Below are 22,235 nucleotides of genomic sequence, written 5' to 3'. Positions count from 1 at the left end.
TCAAAAGGGATTCCTGTTTTATAGATTGAGCTATGTAGCACAAATCTGCAGGCCACAATCTTAAATGAATGGGAAATATTTACAGCATCTAATTCAATAACGGGAGGATAACTCTGGTAGCAGTGAAATAACTAGCAGGCTAGATAGCTAGGTGGTTGTCCCACCTAGCTATCTTAAGATGAATGCACTAACTGTAAGTTGCTCTGGATAAGAGTCTGCTAAATGACTAAAATGTAAATGCTATGTCTGTGCCATGCTATCCCCTTTGTGACCATTGAAGGATGTGTGTGACATCACGATGACTCAATGCTGATGATATTTCCATCATGACGTAATGAGTTACCGACTGGGTATCAAACAGACCAGATGCACCTTCGCGTAAAGACCGTTTTAGCCCACTGGGCTAAAGCCTGTTTATGGGAGCCCCTTGTTTGCTCAAGGAGCAAACTTGAGTCTTCAGGTCTCAGACAAGGTCTCTTATCACCAAACACCTCCTACATGCGCTCCCAAATGTGAAGTAATGTTCTGCCAAGGGACATTGTAATGTGGTGTATCCATTTCAAATAGAGGTCTAACCAACCACACAGTAAAACGAGTGGTTGCAGTCAAGATAATTGTTAGTAAAGAGGAATATTGATGTCAGTATACGCAACTTTTTTTGGTGGATTTGAATCATGTAGCAGAACATGTACCTTTACACAGGAATCAATCGAGTAGGATTTGACTTCACACTTTTGTCACACTGTGATTCTTGTCTTCTGTCCATTTAACTATTTGTACCTTAATCCAGACTTATCCCACAAAATGACAGCCCTCTCCCCTCTCCCTAGTCAGTTGCTGAGACTGAGGACCTAAGGAACAGCAGCAGAGAATGGCTACAGTGGGGACAGACAAGGAGCTCAGCGACCTGCTGGATTTCAGCGCGGTAAGAGATCTTGGCTGTCAACAGCCCTACAATATCTTTGAGTATCTTAGACCATAATGCTACAATCTTTGTTCAGAACACTTCCTTCAATAAAGTAATAGGTTGTTCAAATATATGTCATCTCTTATGAAGGGATGGGCAGCAAAACTGAATTGCTTCAACCTATGTTTTTTATTGTATTAACAAGACCGTGTTTCTCTACACACATCAAGATAGACATGCCAAAGATCCGTTTGAATCAAAATGTTGTCTTGTTACTATAACAAAGGAAAGTTGTGGAGCACTTGAGTGCATGGGCTTTGTTGTATTATTTGAGATAATGGATTGGTACATAAATGGAAGAATAGCATGGTATCAATCAGTCTGTGTTGTCATTGGGCAGTTGTTGTGAGTCACTCGCATCAATGAGTCAGCCCAAGCTTGGCATGTTTAGATTGCTTCCCACAGTTGACAGCTGCTGGAGTTTGTTGTAACTGAGAATGACTAAATCCTTCTATCGGATAGGTTAAATAGGCACCTAGCATCAAACAATGTAACATCAGAGGTGTAATATAACAGTTATTATAAACTGGGTGGTTAGAGTCCTGAATGCTGAAAGCCATGGTATATCAGACCGTATACCACAGGTGTGACAAAACATGTACGTTTTTTTTTGACCCCATCTCTGGTTTAATGTTTTTGACCCTGTGTCTGTCTACGTTTCAGATGTTTGCACCGCCGGTGTTGAATGGGAAGAACAGGCCCACCACTCTAGCCAGCAGCCAGTTCGGAGGCACTGGTAAGACTAGCCCTTTGCTTTTAATTCAAAAATAAAGTCAATATCCAGTGACGGTTTGCGGCTCCCATTTTTTAAAATGTTTATAAAGCCTAGGGGTGGTACAAGCATTTAATCATTTCAGTCAAAATGGTCTTCAGGTGACCTCGGTGATCGTACAACAGCGTTATAACTGGGATGTTCTTCATATGTAACCAATATGATCAAAATTGGTCAACGTCTACGTTTCCTCTACTTATCTGTAAGTAATTAATTTGTTTTTTTAACTGGTAGCGAGCTACCTTCAGCTGAGGCGTGTGGGCGTTCTAGAGCAGAACAACCGACATGTTTGTGAGAGACTCACCTTTCCATACAGGGGTCATAATAGTTTGTTCGCCAAACCGTTCAGACAGAAGTTAGCAGATTGGCGGTACCGACTTCAGATGAGTCACATGATGCTTGTGGGGGTCGCAGAGCAAAACAACCAACATGTACAATGCCTTCAGAAAGTATTCAAACCCCTTGGCTTTTTTCTCATTTGTTGTTACAAGGTGAGAAATGGATTGAATTGTCTTTGTTCTTTTTTTGTGTGTCAATGATCTACACAATACACTGTCAAAGTAGAAGAAAAATTCTAACATATGAAAAATAAATGTTATCTTGATTATTCAACCTCCTGAGTCAATACATGTTAGAATCACCTTTTTCAGCGACTACAGCCGTCAGTCTTTCTGGGTAAATCTCTAAGAGCTTTGCACACCTGGATTGCACAATATTCTTTGAAAAATTCTTCAAGCTCTGTCAAGTTGGTTGTTGATCATTGCTAGACAGTAGGGCTGAGCGATTGACCTACATTTAGTTGTATTTGGTTGGTTATTGAAATACACTACTGAGGGACATTACAGATATGTGTGGGGTACAGAGGGATATGGGGTAGTCATTCAAATCATGTTAAACACCATTGTACACCGAGTGAGTCCATGCAGTTAATTTGACTTGTTAAGCAAATGTTTACTCCTGAATTTATTAAGGCTGGCCATAACAAAGGGCTTGAATAGTTTTTGATTCAGGACATCATGTTTACATTTTTTATGATTATTATTTTTTAATCCACTTTGACACTATGGGGTATAATGTGTAGATCGGTGACAGTCTCAATTTAATAAATGTTAAGGCTGTCACGCAACAAAATGTGAACACTTTCAGAGGTGCTGTTCGTGAGAGTTTCACCAATCCATAAAGGGGTCATAATAGTTTGTAGGCCAAACCGTTTGACGCTGTAGATGTTTTTGTGAGAAGACGATTTCCGTGATGTCTCGTGGTCTGACAAACACCGCTGTAGCTCTTTCACCAAAGATGCGGAAGGCCGATAGCGGTGGATTTGGTGGATTGGGACTTAGCCCATGCAACAACAAACCCTCTGCATATCTATCTTAAACTGATTTTTTTATGGGGATTTTAATTATGCTAATTTGATTTCTGTGGGGCTGCGGAAATTGATTTGAGGGTTATTAAAGGAACAGCTTGACAGTGATGGGCTATTACAGGCCTAACTACACTTTCTCTTATTCCTTCCTAGAACCCTCTCACTGTCCCACCTCTGACCCCTCCATCCCCCCCTACTGCCCCTCTTACTGCCCTCGTGGGGAGTGCTGTCTGGAGTCAAATCCCAGTAGCTGTATCAATACTCCAAATATGCTAAAATGGCATGTTGTCCTTCATTACCAGTGAGGGTTCAAAGGATTGGATAGCATTCCACCATATTGCTTCCACCTGTCTTGTCCTGCTAGATCATTGATCATAAAGGAAAGTTAATGAGGGAAAGAAGCTAGTTAAAACAGACTGACCCAGCCACCCCCTTCCAGGTGTCCCCTCCCTCACCTTCTCAGCTGCCGCCTCTCCATCATGCTCTACTGAGGGTGTAAAGACCGGAGGGGTGATGGGAAATGACCCTATTCTCCCCCCACCTCTCACCCTGTGGAAGAAAAACTATTTCTGTGTTTCTTTGCTCCTCCTCACCTCCAATCAACCACCATCCCTCGATAGGCCCCATCTCCTCTTGTTGACAACCATCCAAAGATCAACACAAGAACCATGCTCCACATCCAACTACTGTCCTCTCTCGGTCTCAAACCACCTTCAACCCTCTTTCGCCCAATCACTTGCCCTCATCCTCTCCTCCACCTTCATTCGCTCTCCTCTGAACCGTTGCTGTAGGTCCTTTCTGCTCCTAACTGAAAAGAAACAGGATATTGAAGTAGCAGAACTAAGATGAAAAGGACGGGCAGGGTTGAGGCCAGGGACCCAAACTACAGCTTGAGTGCCACTTAGATCTTCTTTTGTAGCAACAAAAGGTGAACGTTTACAAAAGGTCCTTACTGTTCTCAATCCAACGGCTGCTCCTGGCATTGTTTTGCAGCCCTCAGCCCAGGTCTCCACAATGCTCATTAGAGGCCCAGACAAAGGGTCTTGGCCGCTGAGAGAGAACTGGATAGGCAGGCAACATATGTGGCCCAGTGTATGATTTCACCCAGGAACCCCCCAGCCCCCCTCACCCCACCCATATTTTCACAATGAGAATGATGAGGCTTTCTGAGGGAAGGTTCTGGATCTCTCTGCCATACCTTCTCCTTGGTACCATTTAGTTAGTATCTTCTCTGCTTTGCCTTTTTATATAGATTTTGATTTAGATGAGCTGTTTTTCTCTGGTGCTCAGGCTCATCCCTGTCGGGTGTAAAATGGCTGTTTTTCTCTGGTGCTCAGGCTCATCCCTGTCGGGTGTAAAATGGCTGTTTTTCTCTGGTGCTCAGGCTCATCCCTGTCGGGTGTAAAATGGCTGTTTTTCTCTGGTGCTCAGGCTCATCCCTGTCGGGTGTAAAATGGCTGTTTTTCTCTGGTGCTCAGGCTCATCCCTGTCGGGTGTAAAATGGCTGTTTTTCTCTGGTGCTCAGGCTCATCCCTGTCGGGTGTAAAATGGCTGTTTTTCTCTAGTGCTCAGGCTCATCCCTGTCGGGTGTAAAATGGCTGTTTTTCTCTGGTGCTCAGGCTCATCCCTGTCGGGTGTAAAATGGCTGTTTTTCTCTGGTGCTCAGGCTCATCCCTGTCGGGTGTAAAATGGCTGTATTTCTCTGGTGCTCAGGCTCATCCCTGTCGGGTGTAAAATGGCTGTTTTTCTCTGGTGCTCAGGCTCATCCCTGTCGGGTGTAAAATGGCTGTTTTTCTCTGGTGCTCAGGCTCATCCCTGTCGGGTGTAAAATGGCTGTATTTCTCTGGTGCTCAGGCTCATCCCTGTCGGGTGTAAAATGGCTGTTTTTCTCTGGTGCTCAGGCTCATCCCTGTCGGGTGTAAAATGGCTGTTTTTCTCTGGTGCTCAGGCTCATCCCTGTCGGGTGTAAAATGGCTGTTTTTCTCTGGTGCTCAGGCTCATCCCTGTCGGGTGTAAAATGGCTGCCATTTATTGTCAAGGACTCATGGATTAGGATGAATTTACCCTGATACTGGTCTAAGGTCTGTTTTGGGGGAGGGGTAAACTGATCATTGATCTGTGTCAAGGACAGACTTCTACCCGTAGGAGCTGTTGTCATGCATCCCTGGTTCTCTCTGACATTAGGTGGGTATGTGCGATTCCCTTGAGGTGCCACCTAACTTCCAACCAAGTTTCATTTACTGGCAACCAGAAACTGAGAATCTGAACTGGTATTTATAAACCCTGGCTTTGGCTAAATGCAGAAGAGCAGAGTGTGTTTTGCATGAACTTTCTGTTCTTTAGGAAGCTTCCTTCATGTGAATGGAAATGGAATTGGTCATTTAGTAACTCGATCAGATTTGCATACGAATTGGATTCCTTGTGTGGTCTAGAGGCATACTATGTCAGACTGCTCAAACCACAGAGCTTTAAACATAACATACATTGTCCAGAATATAAAGAGGCGTTCCAGTTGCGTTGAGCCTGCTACTAAGGTCAGCATTTTCTGAAGGATTTAGCCTAATGCTTGTAGCTTCTAACTTCAATGATTTCAAAAATATCTTCAATATGAAAGTAGCATGCCTAATCATGTTGAAGTTTGTAATGTCAATTGGTGTTTAATATTGTCCTCTCGGCATCTTAACACCGGCTCTTATGAATCATTTCAAACGCATCACACACCATACTGTTGCATTTCCATTCTAGACATTCCTTAAATCACAATCGCGCTCCTTAATACTTATTAGTCATTTTGCCTTGTCTGGGTGACTCACATTTCTGTCATACAGGAGAAAGAAGAAAGTGTAGACAGACAGTACACCAGTAAGTGTGTACATGTGTCTGCATGTTCCCTGTGTTTTAGTCCTGTAGCCTCAGAGCCAGTGACTCAGACTGACTGCTCCGTTTCCACTATCTCTTCCTGTGTTAATTATAGACCAGCCTCAGTCTCTTAAAGGGGTGGCAAGACCCGGGTTTAAAGGGAAGGCTCGCTAAAGTGAACGTGTCTGTCCTGACTCAACCCTCTCGCTATCTGAGACATTCACTGACGTACGCACGCACGCATGCACACAAGTTTCCCCGCCGGCAAACCCCATAAAAGCGGTTAAGGTGTAAAGTCCTTGCCTCACGTATGTTAGGGTTGTTCTAGTCAGCAATGGCTCTGCAACATAGTAGACAAACCGCTGTCACGATTATTGGTTTATTTGTCATACTTTAAATGAGTCCATAGAGTTAGAATGTGGAGTTCAATACGGGGTCCTTTCTTCTAACGATTTCTATGGATGTGTGAAACCAGGGATTTGTGGACAGGAGCTCTGTTTTCTCTGTTGTAGTAGTGTCTTATATCAGGCTGTCATGGTAACGACTTGTAGGAGGAAGCCATTTGAAGTTTGAGCAATACAGAGGATTTTACTTCGACGAGTCTGTCACTTATTCTCTCCTTCATCTACTAATCAGCAGCTCTGTTAATTAGAAGGAAAATGTGGAATAAAAAAATGTGAATTCGTAATGAATATGCATGAAAGCTATTTTGATGTTTTACTTCAGAGTTGCTCACTTGCGCTCTCCCTCTCAATGTGAGTCATTTGTGTGGTGTGAAACAGTCTTCATATTTGTATCTCCCTGGTTCAAATTAACTTTCCTTCCATACCTTTTTTTTAATACATTTCAAATCCCTGGACAACCATAAAAATACCTTGCAATAAGAGTTGTGATGCTACTTACAACTTAACCCAGAATGTCTAGGAGAGCACTTCCTTCAATGCATTCCAAACCCCCTCTCCTCTCCATTCCCTCCTTACTTCCTGTCCACCCTTCCCTCCCCAGGAGAATCTGTGAATAGCCCGGGGCCAGGGGTTCTAGGTACCTGCAGAGCTCTCCATTATCCCCATGGTGTCAGTTCAGATCTGGATCTCCCCTCATTTGCACCTGTCAGTCTTCCTAAAGAGCAGTAAGGGATACCCACCGTGTTCATTTCCTACCCCAGCGGCTATGCTAAGTCTTCCACATTCTTTAGATGACTCCATTTTAGGCGCCCATTCATAGTGTTGACTTGAGGGGAATGTGGATTGTGTGGCTTGTGAAGATGGCATCTGAGGTCCGGCCTGGTTTAGGCAGAGACCAGACCAAGACGTCCTCATAACGTTTGTCTTTGCAGCCCTCGACAGGGTTATGGAGATGGTTAACCTCAAGTTTAACGCATCTTGTGGATATCTAGACTGTGGTCTGTACAAGTAGTCAGAAGGTGATTTTAGGCTAGCTGTTTAGCACATGCCAAAAGATACAAATGCTAAGCTGTCGCAAAGTTAAAAAAAAATATATATATATTATTGGATCATTGAGTCCGTAGATTACATTTAAATGTGGGTGAATACCAAACATTTGGAACACCTTCATAATATTGAGTTGCACCGCCCCCTTTTGCCCTCAGAACAGCCTCCATTTATCAGGGCATGGACTCCACAAGGTGTCAAGCGTTCCACAGGGATGCTGGTCCATGTTGACTCCAATGCTTCCCACAGTTGTCAAGTTGGTGGATGTCCTTTGGGTTGTGGACCATTCTTGATGCCCACGGGAAACTGTTGAGCATGAAAAACCCAGCAGCGTTGCTGTTCTTGACACAAACCAGTGCGCCTGGCACCTACTACCATACCCCGTTCAAAGGCACTTAATTATTTTGTCTTTCCCATTCCACCTCTGAATGGCACACACACACAATCCATGTCTCAATTGTCTCGAAGCCTAAAAATCCTTTAACCTGTTTCCCCCCCCTTCATCTACACTGATTGAAGTGGATTTAATAAGTGACATCAATAAGGGATCATAGGTTTGACTTGGATTCACCTGGTCAGTCAAACATGGAAAGAGCAGGTGTTAATGTTTTGTGATTGGGGGGTGGATGATGGGGGGGTGGATTGATAGTTGCATATCGGGATATTATATTTGATTTTATTGCTTTGACAATATCGCAATATTTTGTGCTAGTTGGCTGTACCTGCACCAAAACTTCAGTGTTTTCATTCATAGCTTGTTGTTCATCTTTTTAAACAGGGAGCCAATATGTTTTCAGCACTTTTATTTCAATGACTGATCAAAACTGGTTTTCTCATGGTTCTCTTGTCCCTCTGCAGCAGACATGTGGTGAGAAATATGTTTGGAACATCAAATTTCAATAAAATCACAGTATTGAATCACACTACATATAGAATCATAATACATATCGTATTGGCACCTGCGTTTGGTGATATCGTGAGGTCCCTGGTGAACTATCCATTCAGCTGGCGCCTTTGCGATCCCCCTGGGAAATGACTAGGAGAAACACTTGTCATTTTCAGCAGAGGAAGGGACTGGTCCTTATGTGTGCTGTTCTATGTCTCTGCTGTGTACATTTCCTCACTACTGATTGACATGGAGAGTGACATCACGTCGAGGCAACAAGCCCCTCGTCTCCTCCATCTGCCATTCCGCTGGCATCTCTCCTATAGATCAGTTGTCACGGTGATGTAGCAGCTCGCTCCACTCTGGACCATCATTCTCCTCGATGGCTGATCGTCTTCTTCCTACCCGCTCGCCTCCGCCTCTCTGTTTTTTTAATTAGACAACAAAACAAAAAAATATGAATATTCATAGAGCAAAGCCTCATTAATATGCACTATTATGCAGATCAGCCCACAATTAAGCCACAGCTTCCCCCCAGAGATGCTGGGTAGTGGTAAGAGAGGAGGTTGGAGGGAGAGAATCGCTGCTTCACCAATCTTTAAAACACTTTCCCTACTTTCCCCTTTTTCAATGCTAATCATTTGACCAGGGACTACATGACTTGTGTCCCTTCTGTTAATGTGTAGCCCTTAGTCTGTTGTCATGCAAAGAGGGTGTAAGGGGATAGGGATATTAACTGCTATTGCGTTGCCATGGAAAAATGTAAAGGAGTGAAGTGGGAGAAATGACAAATTTTGCGGATGATTGTAGGAGCCTCATGCTTGGTGTTAATTATTCAAACTTCCTACAGCTCTTAGCCACACTAACATGTTGACCACACTGCTCCCGTTGCAAAATAAATGTATTGTACACACAAACTCAGCAAAAAAAGAAACGTCCTCTCACTGTCAACTGCGTTTATTTTCAGCAAACGTAACATGTAAATATTTGTATGAACATAAGATTCAACAACTGAGACATAAACTGAACAAGTTCCACAGACATGTGACTAACATAAATGGAATAATGTGTCCTTGAACAAAGGGGGGTCAAAATCAAAAGTAACAGTCAGTATCTGGTGTGGCCACCAGCTGCATTAAGTACTGCAGTACATTTCTTCCTCATGGACTGCACCAGATTTGCCAGTTCTTGCTGTGAGATGTTGCCCCACTCTTCCACCAAGGCACCTGCAAGTTCCCGGACATTTCTGGGGGGAATGGCCCTCACCCGCCGATCCAACAGGTCCCAGACGTGCTCAATAGGAATGAGATCTGGGCTCATTGCTGGCCATGGCAGAACACTTACATTCCTGTCTGGCAGGAAATCACGCACAGAACAAACTGTATGGCTGGTGGCATTGTTGTGCTGGAGGGTCATGTCAGGATGAGCCTGCAGGAAGGGTACCACATGAGGGAAGAGGATGTCTTCCCTGTAGTGCACAGCGTTGAGATGTCCTGCAATGACAACAAGCTCAGTCAGATGATGCTGTGACACACCGCCCCAGACCATGATGGACCCTCCACCTCCAAATCGATCCCGCTCCAGAGTACAGGCCTCGGTGTAACACTCATTCCTTCGACGATAAACACGAATCCGACCATCACCCCTGGTGAGACAAAACCGCGACTCGTCAGAGAAGAGCACTTTTTGCCAGTCCTGTCTGGTCCAGCGACGGTGGGTTTGTGCCCATAGGCGACGTTGTTGCCGGTGATGTTTGGTGAGGACCTGCCTTACAACAGGCCTCATCTTCACACTGATGAGCAGGGAACCTGCGCATCTTCCATTTGGTGTTTTTCAGAGTCAGTAGAAAGGCCTCTTCAGTGTCCTAAGTTTTCATAACTGTGACCTTAATTGCCGACCGTCTGTCTGTAAGCTGTTAGTGTCTTAACGACCGTTCCACAGGTGCATGTTCATTAATTGTTTATGGTTCATTGAACAAGCAGGGGAAACAGTGTTTTAAACCCTTTACAATGAAGATCTGTGAAGTTATTTGGATTTTTACGAATTATCTTTGAAAGACAGGTTCCTAAAAAAGGGGCGTTTCTTTTTTTTGCTGAGTTAACATGTTTTTCAATCATTGCACCCACACTGCTCACACGTGTCTGCGTAGCTAAAATAGAACTTGGTTCTATTTGTGACGCTTGACGCACTGCAAGTCCCACCTTTCCCATCTCCTCATTGGTTTTTAGGAGCATATACCCACGTGGATGATTGAAAGATGAACTGAGGTCCACACTCCAGTCCAGTTGGTAGTGGTAATGCACCTTAAATTAAAGTTGGTTGCCAACCCCCATATGAAGTCTAAAGAAGAAGCCTGAAGGAGGAGCGATTACTAGACACAAACTCTGTTTACCCTTTTGTCGGTGTAGAGGACATTGTGCATTTCAGGTAAAATAACAGCACAATGTTTATATCCCAGGACAAATTAGCTAGCAACAGCAAGCTAGCTAGCTAAATTGCCATAAATGTTGCCATAAATAGTTTTTTTTTGACCTGTCCCCAAATTAATATAGTTGGTTCTGAGTTAATTTTTGATATTTCAACCTGCGTGTCCTGATTCGTGTCTGGTGTGGGTGGACAAAATCAACCCGCGTCAGCATGTTAGTGGCAGAGCGGACACAGGGAGCTGAAGTAGCAGTGCTCAGCCAAAGGTTATTTGGAGCACTCCCAGGCAGTTCGGAAGCAGCAGTGCCTGAACAGACCACCCTCCAGCCTCTATCTTCTAGGTACTAGTGTGGCTCTGAAAAGATTGGATAGGTATTGAGGTAATGGTAATGCTCCACCTTGGCATATTCTGCACACATTTCCAACCCACTCAAACCTATCAATACTTGGGTGGGGGGGACTAGGGGTTATTTAGATTAAGTCTTTAGTTAGTCCTTTTTTTTCCCTCTCAGGTCTAACCCTTTGTTCCATGTTCTAGGTATGGATGAGCGAAGCGGTTCTACCCCCTGGGCATCTGGAGAACAGAACAGCCCTTCCTTCAACCAGGGACGGGTAAGGGAACACTGCACATTACACTTTTGTGTATATATACATAGTGCAATTGTATGTGGACACCCCTTCAAATTAGTGGATTCGGCTATTTCAGCCACACCCATTGCTGACGGGTGTATAAAATTGAGCACACCGCCATGCAATCTCCATAGACAAACATTGCCAGTAGGATGGCCTTACTGATGAGCTCAAACTTTCAACATGTCACCGTCATAGGATGCCACCTTTCCAAGTCAGTTGATCAAATTTCTGCCCTGCTAGAGTTGCCCCGGTCAACTGTAATTGCTGTTATTGTGAAGTGAAAACATCTAGGAGCAACAATGGCTCAGCTGCGAAGTGGTAGGCCACAAGCTCACAGAATGGGACCGCCGAGTGCTGAAGCACATTGCAACACTCACTACAGAGTTTCAAACTGCCTCTGGAAGCAACGTCAGCACAATAATTGTTCGTCGGGAGCTTCATGAAATGGGTTTCCATGGCCGAGCAGCCAAAACACAAGCCTAAGTTCACCATGTGCAATGCCAAGCGTCGGCTGGAGTGGTGTAAAGCTGTGAAAACGCGTTCTCTGGAGTGATGAATCACGCTTCACCATCTGGCAGTCTGAGTTTGGCGGATGCCAGGAGAACGCTACCTGCCCCAATGCATAATGCCAACTGTAAAGTTTGGTGGAGGAGGAATAATGGTCTGGGGCTGTTTTTCATGGTTCGGACTAGTCCCCTTAGTTCCAGTGAAGGGAAATCTTAACCCTACAGCATACGATGACATTCTAGACGATTCTGTGCTTCCAACTTTGTGGCAATAGTTTGGGGAAGGCCCTTTCCTGTTTTAGCATGACATTGTCCCCATGCACAAAGCGAGGTCCATACAAAAATGGTTTGTTGAGATCGGTGTGGAAGAACTTGACTGGACTGCACTGAGCCCTGACCTCAACCCCATCGAACACCTTTGGGATGAATTGGAACACCAACTGCTAGCCAGGCCTAATTGCCCAACTTCACTAATGCTCTTGTGGCTGAATGGAAGCAAGTCATCACAGCAATGTTCCAACATCTAGTTAAAAGCCTTCCTAGAAGAGTGGGGGCTTCTATAGCCGTAAATGCGAGACCAACTCCATGGTAATGCCCATGATTTTGGAATGAGATGTTCGACAAGCAGGTGTCCACATACTTTTTGTCATGTAGTTTATCAACATGGACATGTTCTTACACCGTGGATATTGCGAATCCATATCGCTCATATCGTCCACCGTGGATATTACGAATCCATATCGCTCATATCGTCCACCGTGGGTATTACGAATCCATATCGCTGATATCGTCCACCGTGGGTATTACGAATCCATATTGCTCATATCGTCCACCGTGGGTATTACGAATCCATATCGCTCATATCGTCCACCGTGGGTATTACGAATCCATATCGCTCATATCGTCCACCGTGGGTATTACGAATCCATATCGCTCATATCGTCCACCGTGGGTATTACGAATCCATATCGCTCATATCGTCCACCGTGGGTATTACGAATCCATATCGCTCATATCGTCCACCGTGGGTATTGCGAATCCATATCGCTCATATCGTCCACCGTGGGTATTGCGAATCCATATCGCTCATATCGTCCACCGTGGGTATTGCGAATCCATATCGTCCACCGTGGATATTGCGAATCCATATCGCTCATATCGTCCACCGTGGATATATTGCGAATCCATATGACTAGTCTTATCTGGACGTAACAGATTGGTCCAAAGAGCTCACAGGCACAGTGCATTTTGCTTGTAGATGTCATGTTGAATCTTTTTTAAGATGCTGCATTTGATTTGAGTTCTTCATCGCTCTCTTTGTCTGTTTCTTTCTCTTCTTCCCTCCAGGGTTATGGTGAAGGAACTCATTACAATGAGCATGAATGCCTGGCTTCCACCCCTATGTTCGGCTCAGGAATTGTGGGTAAGGAGATCTGAATATATTTCCTCCATCCTGGCCTATGTTTTAGATCTATCTGGAACAGGTTCTCTCCCTGGTCTTCCATTTAATTAAGCTCAGCTGATTGGACATCCCCATCATGACAACGTGTTAGGGTGGGGTTGAGGGGTTTAGGAGCACCCAAGCACAAACAAACCTCTCCCAAAGGATTAGTGTGGCCTATAGCATGTTTATGTGTCTATCAGATGATCTGTCAGGAGAGCAGAGATGGGGGTTAGGCTTTAATTACCCCCGGACCCTCTATAACGAGCCAAGTTGTTTTGCTCCTGTCTAAAGTCATAAATACAACCCTTCATATAGAGCACCTCACACGGCGGGCGGGTGGCAGATAAGGGGCGCCCAACTGGAGAAAGGGGAACAGGTCAGATTGGTTGTTAATGTGCTGGAGATGAGTGAAACGGCCTTTAAAGGTTTTTACCATGTCCTGCCCTGATTGTCCCTCTATCTGTTTTTACAGGCAAAGCTGAGCGAGGACCCTACTCTTCTTTTGGAGCACAGGTAAAATCAGTCGCTTCTCTTCCAACTTGGTTTTTCCCTCTTGTGACTAGTTCTCTTCTTTTATTGTGCATCTGCTCCCCTCGTCCTTCTCATCCTCTCTCCTGCTCCCCTTGTCTCCTCGTCCCCTCTCCTCCTCCCCTCGTCCTTCTCATCCTCTCTCCTCCTCCCCTTGTCTCCTCGTCCCCTCTCCTCCTCCCCTCGTCCTTCTCATCCACTCTCCTGCTCCCCTTGTCTCCTCGTCCCCTCTCCTCCTCCCCTCGTCCTTCTCATCCACTCTCCTGCTCCCCTTGTCTCCTCGTCCCCTCTCCTCCTCCCCTCGTCCTTCTCATCCACTCTCCTGCTCCCCTTGTCTCCTCGTCCCCTCTCCTCCTCCCCTCGTCCTTCTCATCCTCTCTCCTGCTCCCCTTGTCTCCTCGTCCCCTCTCCTCCACCCCTCGTCCTTCTCGTCCCCCCTCGTCCTCTCTCAACATTACTGTCTCTAGCAGTATTTGTGTGACTGACCTGGTCTTCTCTCTTCCTGTGTAGCCGGGCTTTATGCCCAGTGAGATGCCCATGCCCAGTCCTGATGCCCTGTCCCCCTCGGGTCTGAAGTCAGGCTCCCAGTTCTACCCCTCCCAGTTCAATCCTCGCAGGAGATCCACCCAGGAGAGCATGGGTAAGGACAGAAACCCCCGAATATTATCCCATAGAATGCAAGGAAGATGGAGCACACATTCCAATGTAAAGCAGTGTTCCATGGTGTTTCCTTCTGGTCATATTGGAGGGGCTTTTTTTAATTAGCTTCCAGTTCTATTTCTACTGCTAATGCTTACTGCAGTTACATCCTTATAAAATCACATGGAATTCACGACCATATCCACTCCACTATTACTATGTGAAGGAGTTGCTCTTTATTCTGGTTTATATGTAGGACTGTGATTACCCTCACTTCTCCTACTGATGTTTAAAATAACAACCAGAGAGATCTCACTTCTCCTACTGATGTTTAAAATAACAACCAGAGAGATCTCACTTCTCCTACTGATGTTTAAAATAACAACCAGAGAGATCTCACTTCTCCTACTGATGTTTAAAATAACAACCAGATAGATCTCACTTCTCCTACTGATGTTTAAAATAACAACCAGAGAGATCTCACTTCTGCTAACCCAGCCAGGGGTTCAACGGGAGGAGGGTCGGGTGACACCGTTGCATAAACACACTGGTTGGATAAGATAAGATTCCGTTTGATTAAGCCGTTTATAAGGGCCCATAAAGACAGATATTCCTACCAGCACAGAGCTTACCTAATGGACAGCATGAATGAACCCATTCATCGATATGCCCGAACTGTTAACACTGCATTCATAACTCTGTTGTTTCATCTATGTACTCACTGTGTGTGTCTCCTCAGATGGCCAGCCAAAAAAGATCAGGAAAGTTCCCCCTGGCCTGCCCTCTTCAGTAAGTACTCCCCCCCCCCCCCCCATTACCTCCTCGTACCAGACTGCCACACCTTAGTATGCCTATTGTCCCTGAAGAACACAAACCTGTTTCAGACCTTTTGCCCCTTCCAACCCAAAATGAGCCCACCTACGCAAGAAACCGTGTCACCCAACCATATTCAAACCTTTCCCCACTCACTCTCAGGAATGCTCCCTCATCTAAAACATTTACCCCACCCACTCCCTTACACACACATGTTCTGCATCCCCCATCCCTAAACTGCCTCCCAGCCCTCATTGTCAGTGTGTGTAATGTGGACGCACACCAATCCCCAGACTATAACCCCGGATTTTAGAACGGCAGCCAAACTGGCAGAGAGAGAGAGGGCCTCCAGCCCCACAGCTGTGTGCTTTTGCATTGCCAACGAGGTGAAAAAATAAACGGAGCCCCATTCATTTATTTAGACTTCTGGATTTATAGTGGGTTTTATTTGTAGGCCATTTATTTTATAGATGTGCATGCATTCCTTCCAGCCCAGCATTCTCACCCGTCCATTGCTCAAGGTAAAGAATGAGGCTTGATGACTTCACTAAACCTCCTCTATACAGTGTCGACTGTTCACCTTCCATCTTTTTCCTTCTCTCCGCTCCCTCTTTTTTCTCTACATCTCTCTCTTGTGAGTTCTACTTGCTCCCACCCTCCTTTCTGTTTCTCTCTCACCCTCCCCCGCTCTCTTTTCCTCCATCTCACTCTTTTTCTCCCTCCCCCATCCCTCTATCCCAGCTGCCTGTAGAGTTGGCTGCAGTCCAGGAATGGGCAGATGGCACAGTAATTAGGAGTGCATCTCTCCATTCCTCTTCCTCTCTTCCTCTCTCTGTTTAATCAAATTAGAGAAACAACTTCACTGTGTAGGAACTGAGTCGTCTGGGCCATAGTTTTATTATCTCATGCCTGCCAGAATTGGGCTGATTCTGTGGCGTCTGCTAGTTCACAACCTCAGGACCTTCACCTCTTTAGTGACATGCCAGAGACAACTATCAATTCTGTGTGATGCTCTGTAAGCCAGAGAGAAGGCTGGGTCATGTGTGTTAACCAGACCCAACTTGATCATGTGTGTAACGCGCGCACACACCACACACACACCACACACACTAGCACAGACAAACCGTATACATCTCAAACCTAGCCGTAAGACCCTGAGATCACAGAGAAGAAACTTTGGGTTTATGGCTCCTTCTGAGCCAGTAAAGAATGAATTTGTTGTCTTGGTAACGGAACATAAGGAGTTCAGTTATTGTTCTGGGTTAATGGCAGCCTCCCTGTCATTGGTTCAAGGCAGTTTACTGAACCTACATCCAGCAGATTGTACAGGAGCACACAGCTTATCTTGTACTTTGTATAGGCTAAATGATCTAGAAAAGTATGTTTACACCGAGGTTAGCTGTAGTTAACATGTGGCCTAAAGGCTACTTTACTATAACTGTGTGTGGAATTCTTGTCTGTTTAAAATCTGTTTGTTGTCTTAGTAACAGAACATCCCATAAGAAAACCTTCCACACTGCTTAGTTCAATAGTAAAGACAACAGCCCCAGTGTCCTCAAATGCCACAGAGGCTGTTGATTTTGAATTAAGCAGTAAAAAGAGATAGTAAAAATGTACTCCTCAATTGACACCAACCATTTGAGCAGTGTTCAATGTGTGTATGTGTGTGGGTGGCCTAATCAAGACAGGATGCAAGGTTTTGACCACACACAGTCTGCTATTTCAGATCACTTGGGAATCATTAGAAAATACCATGTTAGACTCCAGCCAACCAAGCCATGGACAGCAACAGGCTCCTGAACAGCCCCAAAGCCATAAGACTGCTAAACAGCTAACAGAATGGCTACACAGATTATCTGAGTTGACCCTTGTATTTAATTTGTATTTTTGTCTCTATGCACACTCACAGGACTCTACACACTCACACTGGCACTCCAACACACACTCACTTAATTTGCTCACACACACATTTATACTGACTATTTATATCACTCGCATGCAATCATCATAGACACTGCTGCTACTCTGTTTATCATATATCCTGATGCCTAGTCACCTTACCCTATACATATCTACCTCTATCACTCCAGGATCCCTGTCACCTTACCCCTATACATATCTACCTCTATCACTCCAGTATCCCTGTCACCTTACCCTTATACATATCTACCTCTATCACTCCAGGATCCCTGTCACCTTACCCCTATACATATCTACCTCTATCACTCCAGGATCCTTGTCACCTTACCCCTATACATATCTACCTCTATCACTCCAGGATCCCTGTCACCTTACCCCTATACATATCTACCTCTATCACTCCAGTATCCCTGTTACCTTACCCCTATACATATCTACCTCTATCACTCCAGTATCCCTGTCACCTTACCCCTATACATAACTACCTCCATCACTCCAGGATCCCTGTCACCATACCCCTATACATATCTACCTCTATCACTCCAGGATCCCTGTCACCTTACCCCTATACATATCTACCTCTATCACTCCAGGATCCCTGTCACCTTACCCCTATACATATCTACCTCTATCACTCCAGGATCCTTGTCACCTTACCCCTATACATATCTACCTCTATCACTCCAGGATCCTTGTCACCTTACCCCTATACATATCTACCTCTATCACTCCAGGATCCTTGTCACCTTACCCCTATACATATCTACCTCTATCACTCCAGGATCCCTGTCACCTTACCCCTATACATATCTACCTCTATCACTCCAGTATCCCTGTCACCTTACCCTTATACATATCTACCTCCATCACTCCAGGATCCCTGTCACCTTACCCCTATACATATCTACCTCTATCACTCCAGGATCCCTGTTACCTTACCCCTATACATATCTACCTCTATCACTCCAGGATCCCTGTCACCTTACCCTTATACATATCTACCTCTATCACTCCAGTATCCCTGCACATTGTATATATGATATTGAAACTGACCCTGTATATGAATTACTTCTCGTGTTCTTATTTTTTTTGCTTGTGTTTGTTCTACCTCATGTTGTTTTAGTACTACATGTATTGTTGGGTTTAAAACCTGTAAGGAAGGCAGTTCACTGTACTTGTGCCTGTGACATTAACTTGAAACCTTTTTTAATGTGTCCGATTTCCCCCATCTCCCTACTGTGTGTGTTTTGTAGGTGTATGCGTTGGCCTCAGGAGAGGACTATAACAGAGATGGTGCAGGGTATCCTGCCTCCAAGCCTGGGAATGTGGGCTACCCCGGCTCCTTCTATATGCAAGGTTAGTGTAGTGTATACCAGATCATATCTGGGGGCTTAAACTACACAATATACTTAGCATTATGGGTTTACCCACTTTGATACCTCGGAAACATGGAGAAAGTTGTCTGAAATGCAATTTTGGTTTAGGTGATTTATTGAAGTACTGTATTAGCTGACCAATGATGTCATATACACTCAGTGGACAGGTTATTAGGTACACTCATGTAGTACCAGGTCAGACTCTCCTTTGCATCCAGAACAGCCTGAATTCTATGGGGAATGGAAAAGTTGATCAATTGGTATCAAGGGACCTAACGTGTGCCAGGAAAACATTCCCCACACCATTACACCACCAGCCTGTACCGTTGACACCAGGCAGGATGGGGCCATGGACTCCACACCATTACACCACCAGCCTGTACCGTAGACACCAGGCAGGATGGGGCCATGGACTCCACACCATTACACCACCAGCCTGTACCGTTGGCACCAGGCAGGATGGGTCCATGGACTCCACACCATTACACCACCAGCCTGTACCGTTGACACCAGGCAGGATGGGGCCATGGACTCCACACCATTACACCACCAGCCTGTACCGTTGACACCAGGCAGGATGGGGCCATGGACTCCACACCATTACACCACCAGCCTGTACCGTTGGCACCAGGCAGGATGGGGCCATGGACTCCACACCATTACACCACCAGCCTGTACCGTTGGCACCAGGCAGGATGGGGCCATGGACTCCACACCATTACACCACCAGCCTGTACCGTAGACACCAGGCAGGATGGGGCCATGGACTCCACACCATTACACCACCAGCCTGTACCGTAGACACCAGGCAGGATGGGGCCATGGACTCCACACCATTACACCACCAGCCTGTACCGTTGACACCAGGCAGGATGGGGCCATGGACTCCACACCATTACACCACCAGCCTGTACCGTTGACACCAGGCAGGATGGGGCCATGGACTCCACAACATTACACCACCAGCCTGTACCGTAGACACCAGGCAGGATGGGGCCATGGACTCCACACCATTACACCACCAGCCTGTACCGTAGACACCAGGCAGGATGGGGCCATGGACTCCACACCATTACACCACCAGCCTGTACCGTTGGCACCAGGCAGGATGGGGCCATGGACTCCACACCATTACACCACCAGCCTGTACCGTAGACACCAGGCAGGATGGGGCCATGGACTCCACACCATTACACCACCAGCCTGTACCGTAGACACCAGGCAGGATGGGGCCATGGACTCCACACCATTACACCACCAGCCTGTACCGTTGGCACCAGGCAGGATGGGGCCATGGACTCCACACCATTACACCACCAGCCTGTACCGTAGACACCAGGCAGGATGGGGCCATGGACTCCACACCATTACACCACCAGCCTGTACCGTTGGCACCAGGCAGGATGGGTCCATGGACTCCACACCATTACACCACCAGCCTGTACCGTTGACACCAGGCAGGATGGGGCCATGGACTCCACACCATTACACCACCAGCCTGTACCGTTGACACCAGGCAGGATGGGGCCATGGACTCCACACCATTACACCACCAGCCTGTACCGTTGGCACCAGGCAGGATGGGGCCATGGACTCCACACCATTACACCACCAGCCTGTACCGTTGGCACCAGGCAGGATGGGGCCATGGACTCCACACCATTACACCACCAGCCTGTACCGTAGACACCAGGCAGGATGGGGCCATGGACTCCACACCATTACACCACCAGCCTGTACCGTAGACACCAGGCAGGATGGGGCCATGGACTCCACACCATTACACCACCAGCCTGTACCGTTGACACCAGGCAGGATGGGGCCATGGACTCCACACCATTACACCACCAGCCTGTACCGTTGACACCAGGCAGGATGGGGCCATGGACTCCACAACATTACACCACCAGCCTGTACCGTAGACACCAGGCAGGATGGGGCCATGGACTCCACACCATTACACCACCAGCCTGTACCGTTGACACCAGGCAGGATGGGGCCATGGACTCCACAACATTACACCACCAGCCTGTACCGTAGACACCAGGCAGGATGGGGCCATGGACTCCACACCATTACACCACCAGCCTGTACCGTTGGCACCAGGCAGGATGGGGCCATGGACTCCACACCATTACACCACCAGCCTGTACCGTAGACACCAGGCAGGATGGGGCCATGGACTCCACACCATTACACCACCAGCCTGTACCGTTGGCACCAGGCAGGATGGGGCCATGGACTCCACACCATTACACCACCAGCCTGTACCGTAGACACCAGGCAGGATGGGGCCATGGACTCCACACCATTACACCACCAGCCTGTACCGTTGACACCAGGCAGGATGGGGCCATGGACTCATGTTGCTTACTCCAAATCCTGACTCTGCCATCAGCATGACACAACAGGAACCAGGGTTCGTCGGACCAGGCAACGTTTTTCCATTCCTCAATTGTCCAGTGTTGATCACTTTCCCACTGGAGCCAATTCTTGTTGTAGTTAGCTGATGGGAGTGTTTCTGAGATGCTGGAACCAGTGGGCCTGGCACAGACTCATACCATGCTCTGTCACTTGTTCTGCCCATTCTTTTCTTTTATTATAACAATTGTTGTTGTTGTTGGACTTTTTACCCCTTTTTCGCCCCAATTTTGTGATATCCAATTGGTAGTTAGTCTTGTCCTCTGAAACACGACCCTGCCAAGCCGCACTGCTTCTTGACACACTGCCCGCTTAACCCGGAAGCCAGCCGCACTAATGTGTCGGAGGAAACACAGTACACCTGGCGACCATGTCAGCGTGCATTGCGCCCGACCCGCCACAGGAGTCGCTAGAGCGCGATGGGACAAGGACAACCCGGCCGGGCAAACCCTTCCCGGACAACGCTGGGACAATTTTGCGTCGCCTCATGGTCCCCTGGTCACGAACAACTGCGACAGAGCCCGGGATGGTTCCCGGATCTGTAGTGACACCTCTCACACTGCGATGCAGTGCCTTAGACCGTTTTGCCACTCTGGAGGCCCTGTTTAGCCCATTCTAACGTTCAATCTAACAGTAACTGAATGCCTCTGCCGTGTGCCTGCTTTATATAGCACGGTCACCTTAGTCAATGTCTGTAGGAGAGATCCATTTTCGTGAACAGGCTGGTATACCTAATAAACTGGCAACAGTGTATGTGCCCCATTACTGCCTGTATTGTCTCATCCTCCCTGTTGAAACACCTTATGGCAGTGCTAGTGAGTCGTCTGTCTGTACATTAAGATGAAGTCATGAGGCAGATGTGACCCCTTGTCTTATTTCTGGTGGCTGCTGTCCCTCTGGTACTCACTCTCTCGCTCTTTCTATTCCCCCCTTCCCCTGTACCCCCACCACCCTCACCACCCCACCCCCCCCCTCTCACCACCCTCTCCCCTCCACACAAACACCCCTCTATATCCCCCCACCCCCCTCTCACCACTCTCTCTATACACAAACACCCCTCCTGGTTCCTCCCTGACAGAAGGTCTGCACCCCTCCCCTGACCCGTGGAGTTCTGCCGGGCCGATGGGGCAGCCGGGCTACTCTGCTGTGCTGGGTAACTCCCCTCACCTGGGCCAGCCCGCCCCCTTCACCGCCATCAACCCCCAGGACAGACTGGTGCGACTACTAACA

General features: G+C 46.7%; 1 protein-coding gene across 8 annotated transcripts in view; it reads left to right on the top strand.

Moving 5' to 3' along the window:
• tcf3a (transcription factor 3a) overlaps positions 1–22,235 on the top strand; it is a 40,690-nt gene that overhangs the window by 5,248 nt on the left and 13,207 nt on the right. For all 8 annotated transcript variants that reach the window (XM_029705626.1, XM_029705625.1, XM_029705627.1 and 5 more), the window contains exons 2-10: positions 831–925; positions 1,631–1,703; positions 11,264–11,337; positions 13,212–13,287; positions 13,781–13,821; positions 14,347–14,476; positions 15,215–15,264; positions 18,462–18,564; positions 22,084–22,220. In XM_029705626.1, coding sequence (XP_029561486.1) covers positions 872–925; positions 1,631–1,703; positions 11,264–11,337; positions 13,212–13,287; positions 13,781–13,821; positions 14,347–14,476; positions 15,215–15,264; positions 18,462–18,564; positions 22,084–22,220 — 738 coding nt within the window. In that variant the 5' untranslated portion in view covers positions 831–871. The remainder of the gene's footprint in view (positions 1–830; positions 926–1,630; positions 1,704–11,263; positions 11,338–13,211; positions 13,288–13,780; positions 13,822–14,346; positions 14,477–15,214; positions 15,265–18,461; positions 18,565–22,083; positions 22,221–22,235) is intronic.

This window comes from Salmo trutta, chromosome 21 (genome assembly GCF_901001165.1).
Source record: "Salmo trutta chromosome 21, fSalTru1.1, whole genome shotgun sequence".
Classification (NCBI taxonomy): Eukaryota; Metazoa; Chordata; class Actinopteri; order Salmoniformes; family Salmonidae; genus Salmo; species Salmo trutta.
The sequence above is the reverse complement of the archived record's forward strand: the minus strand, read 5'-3'. Positions and strand labels throughout refer to the sequence as shown.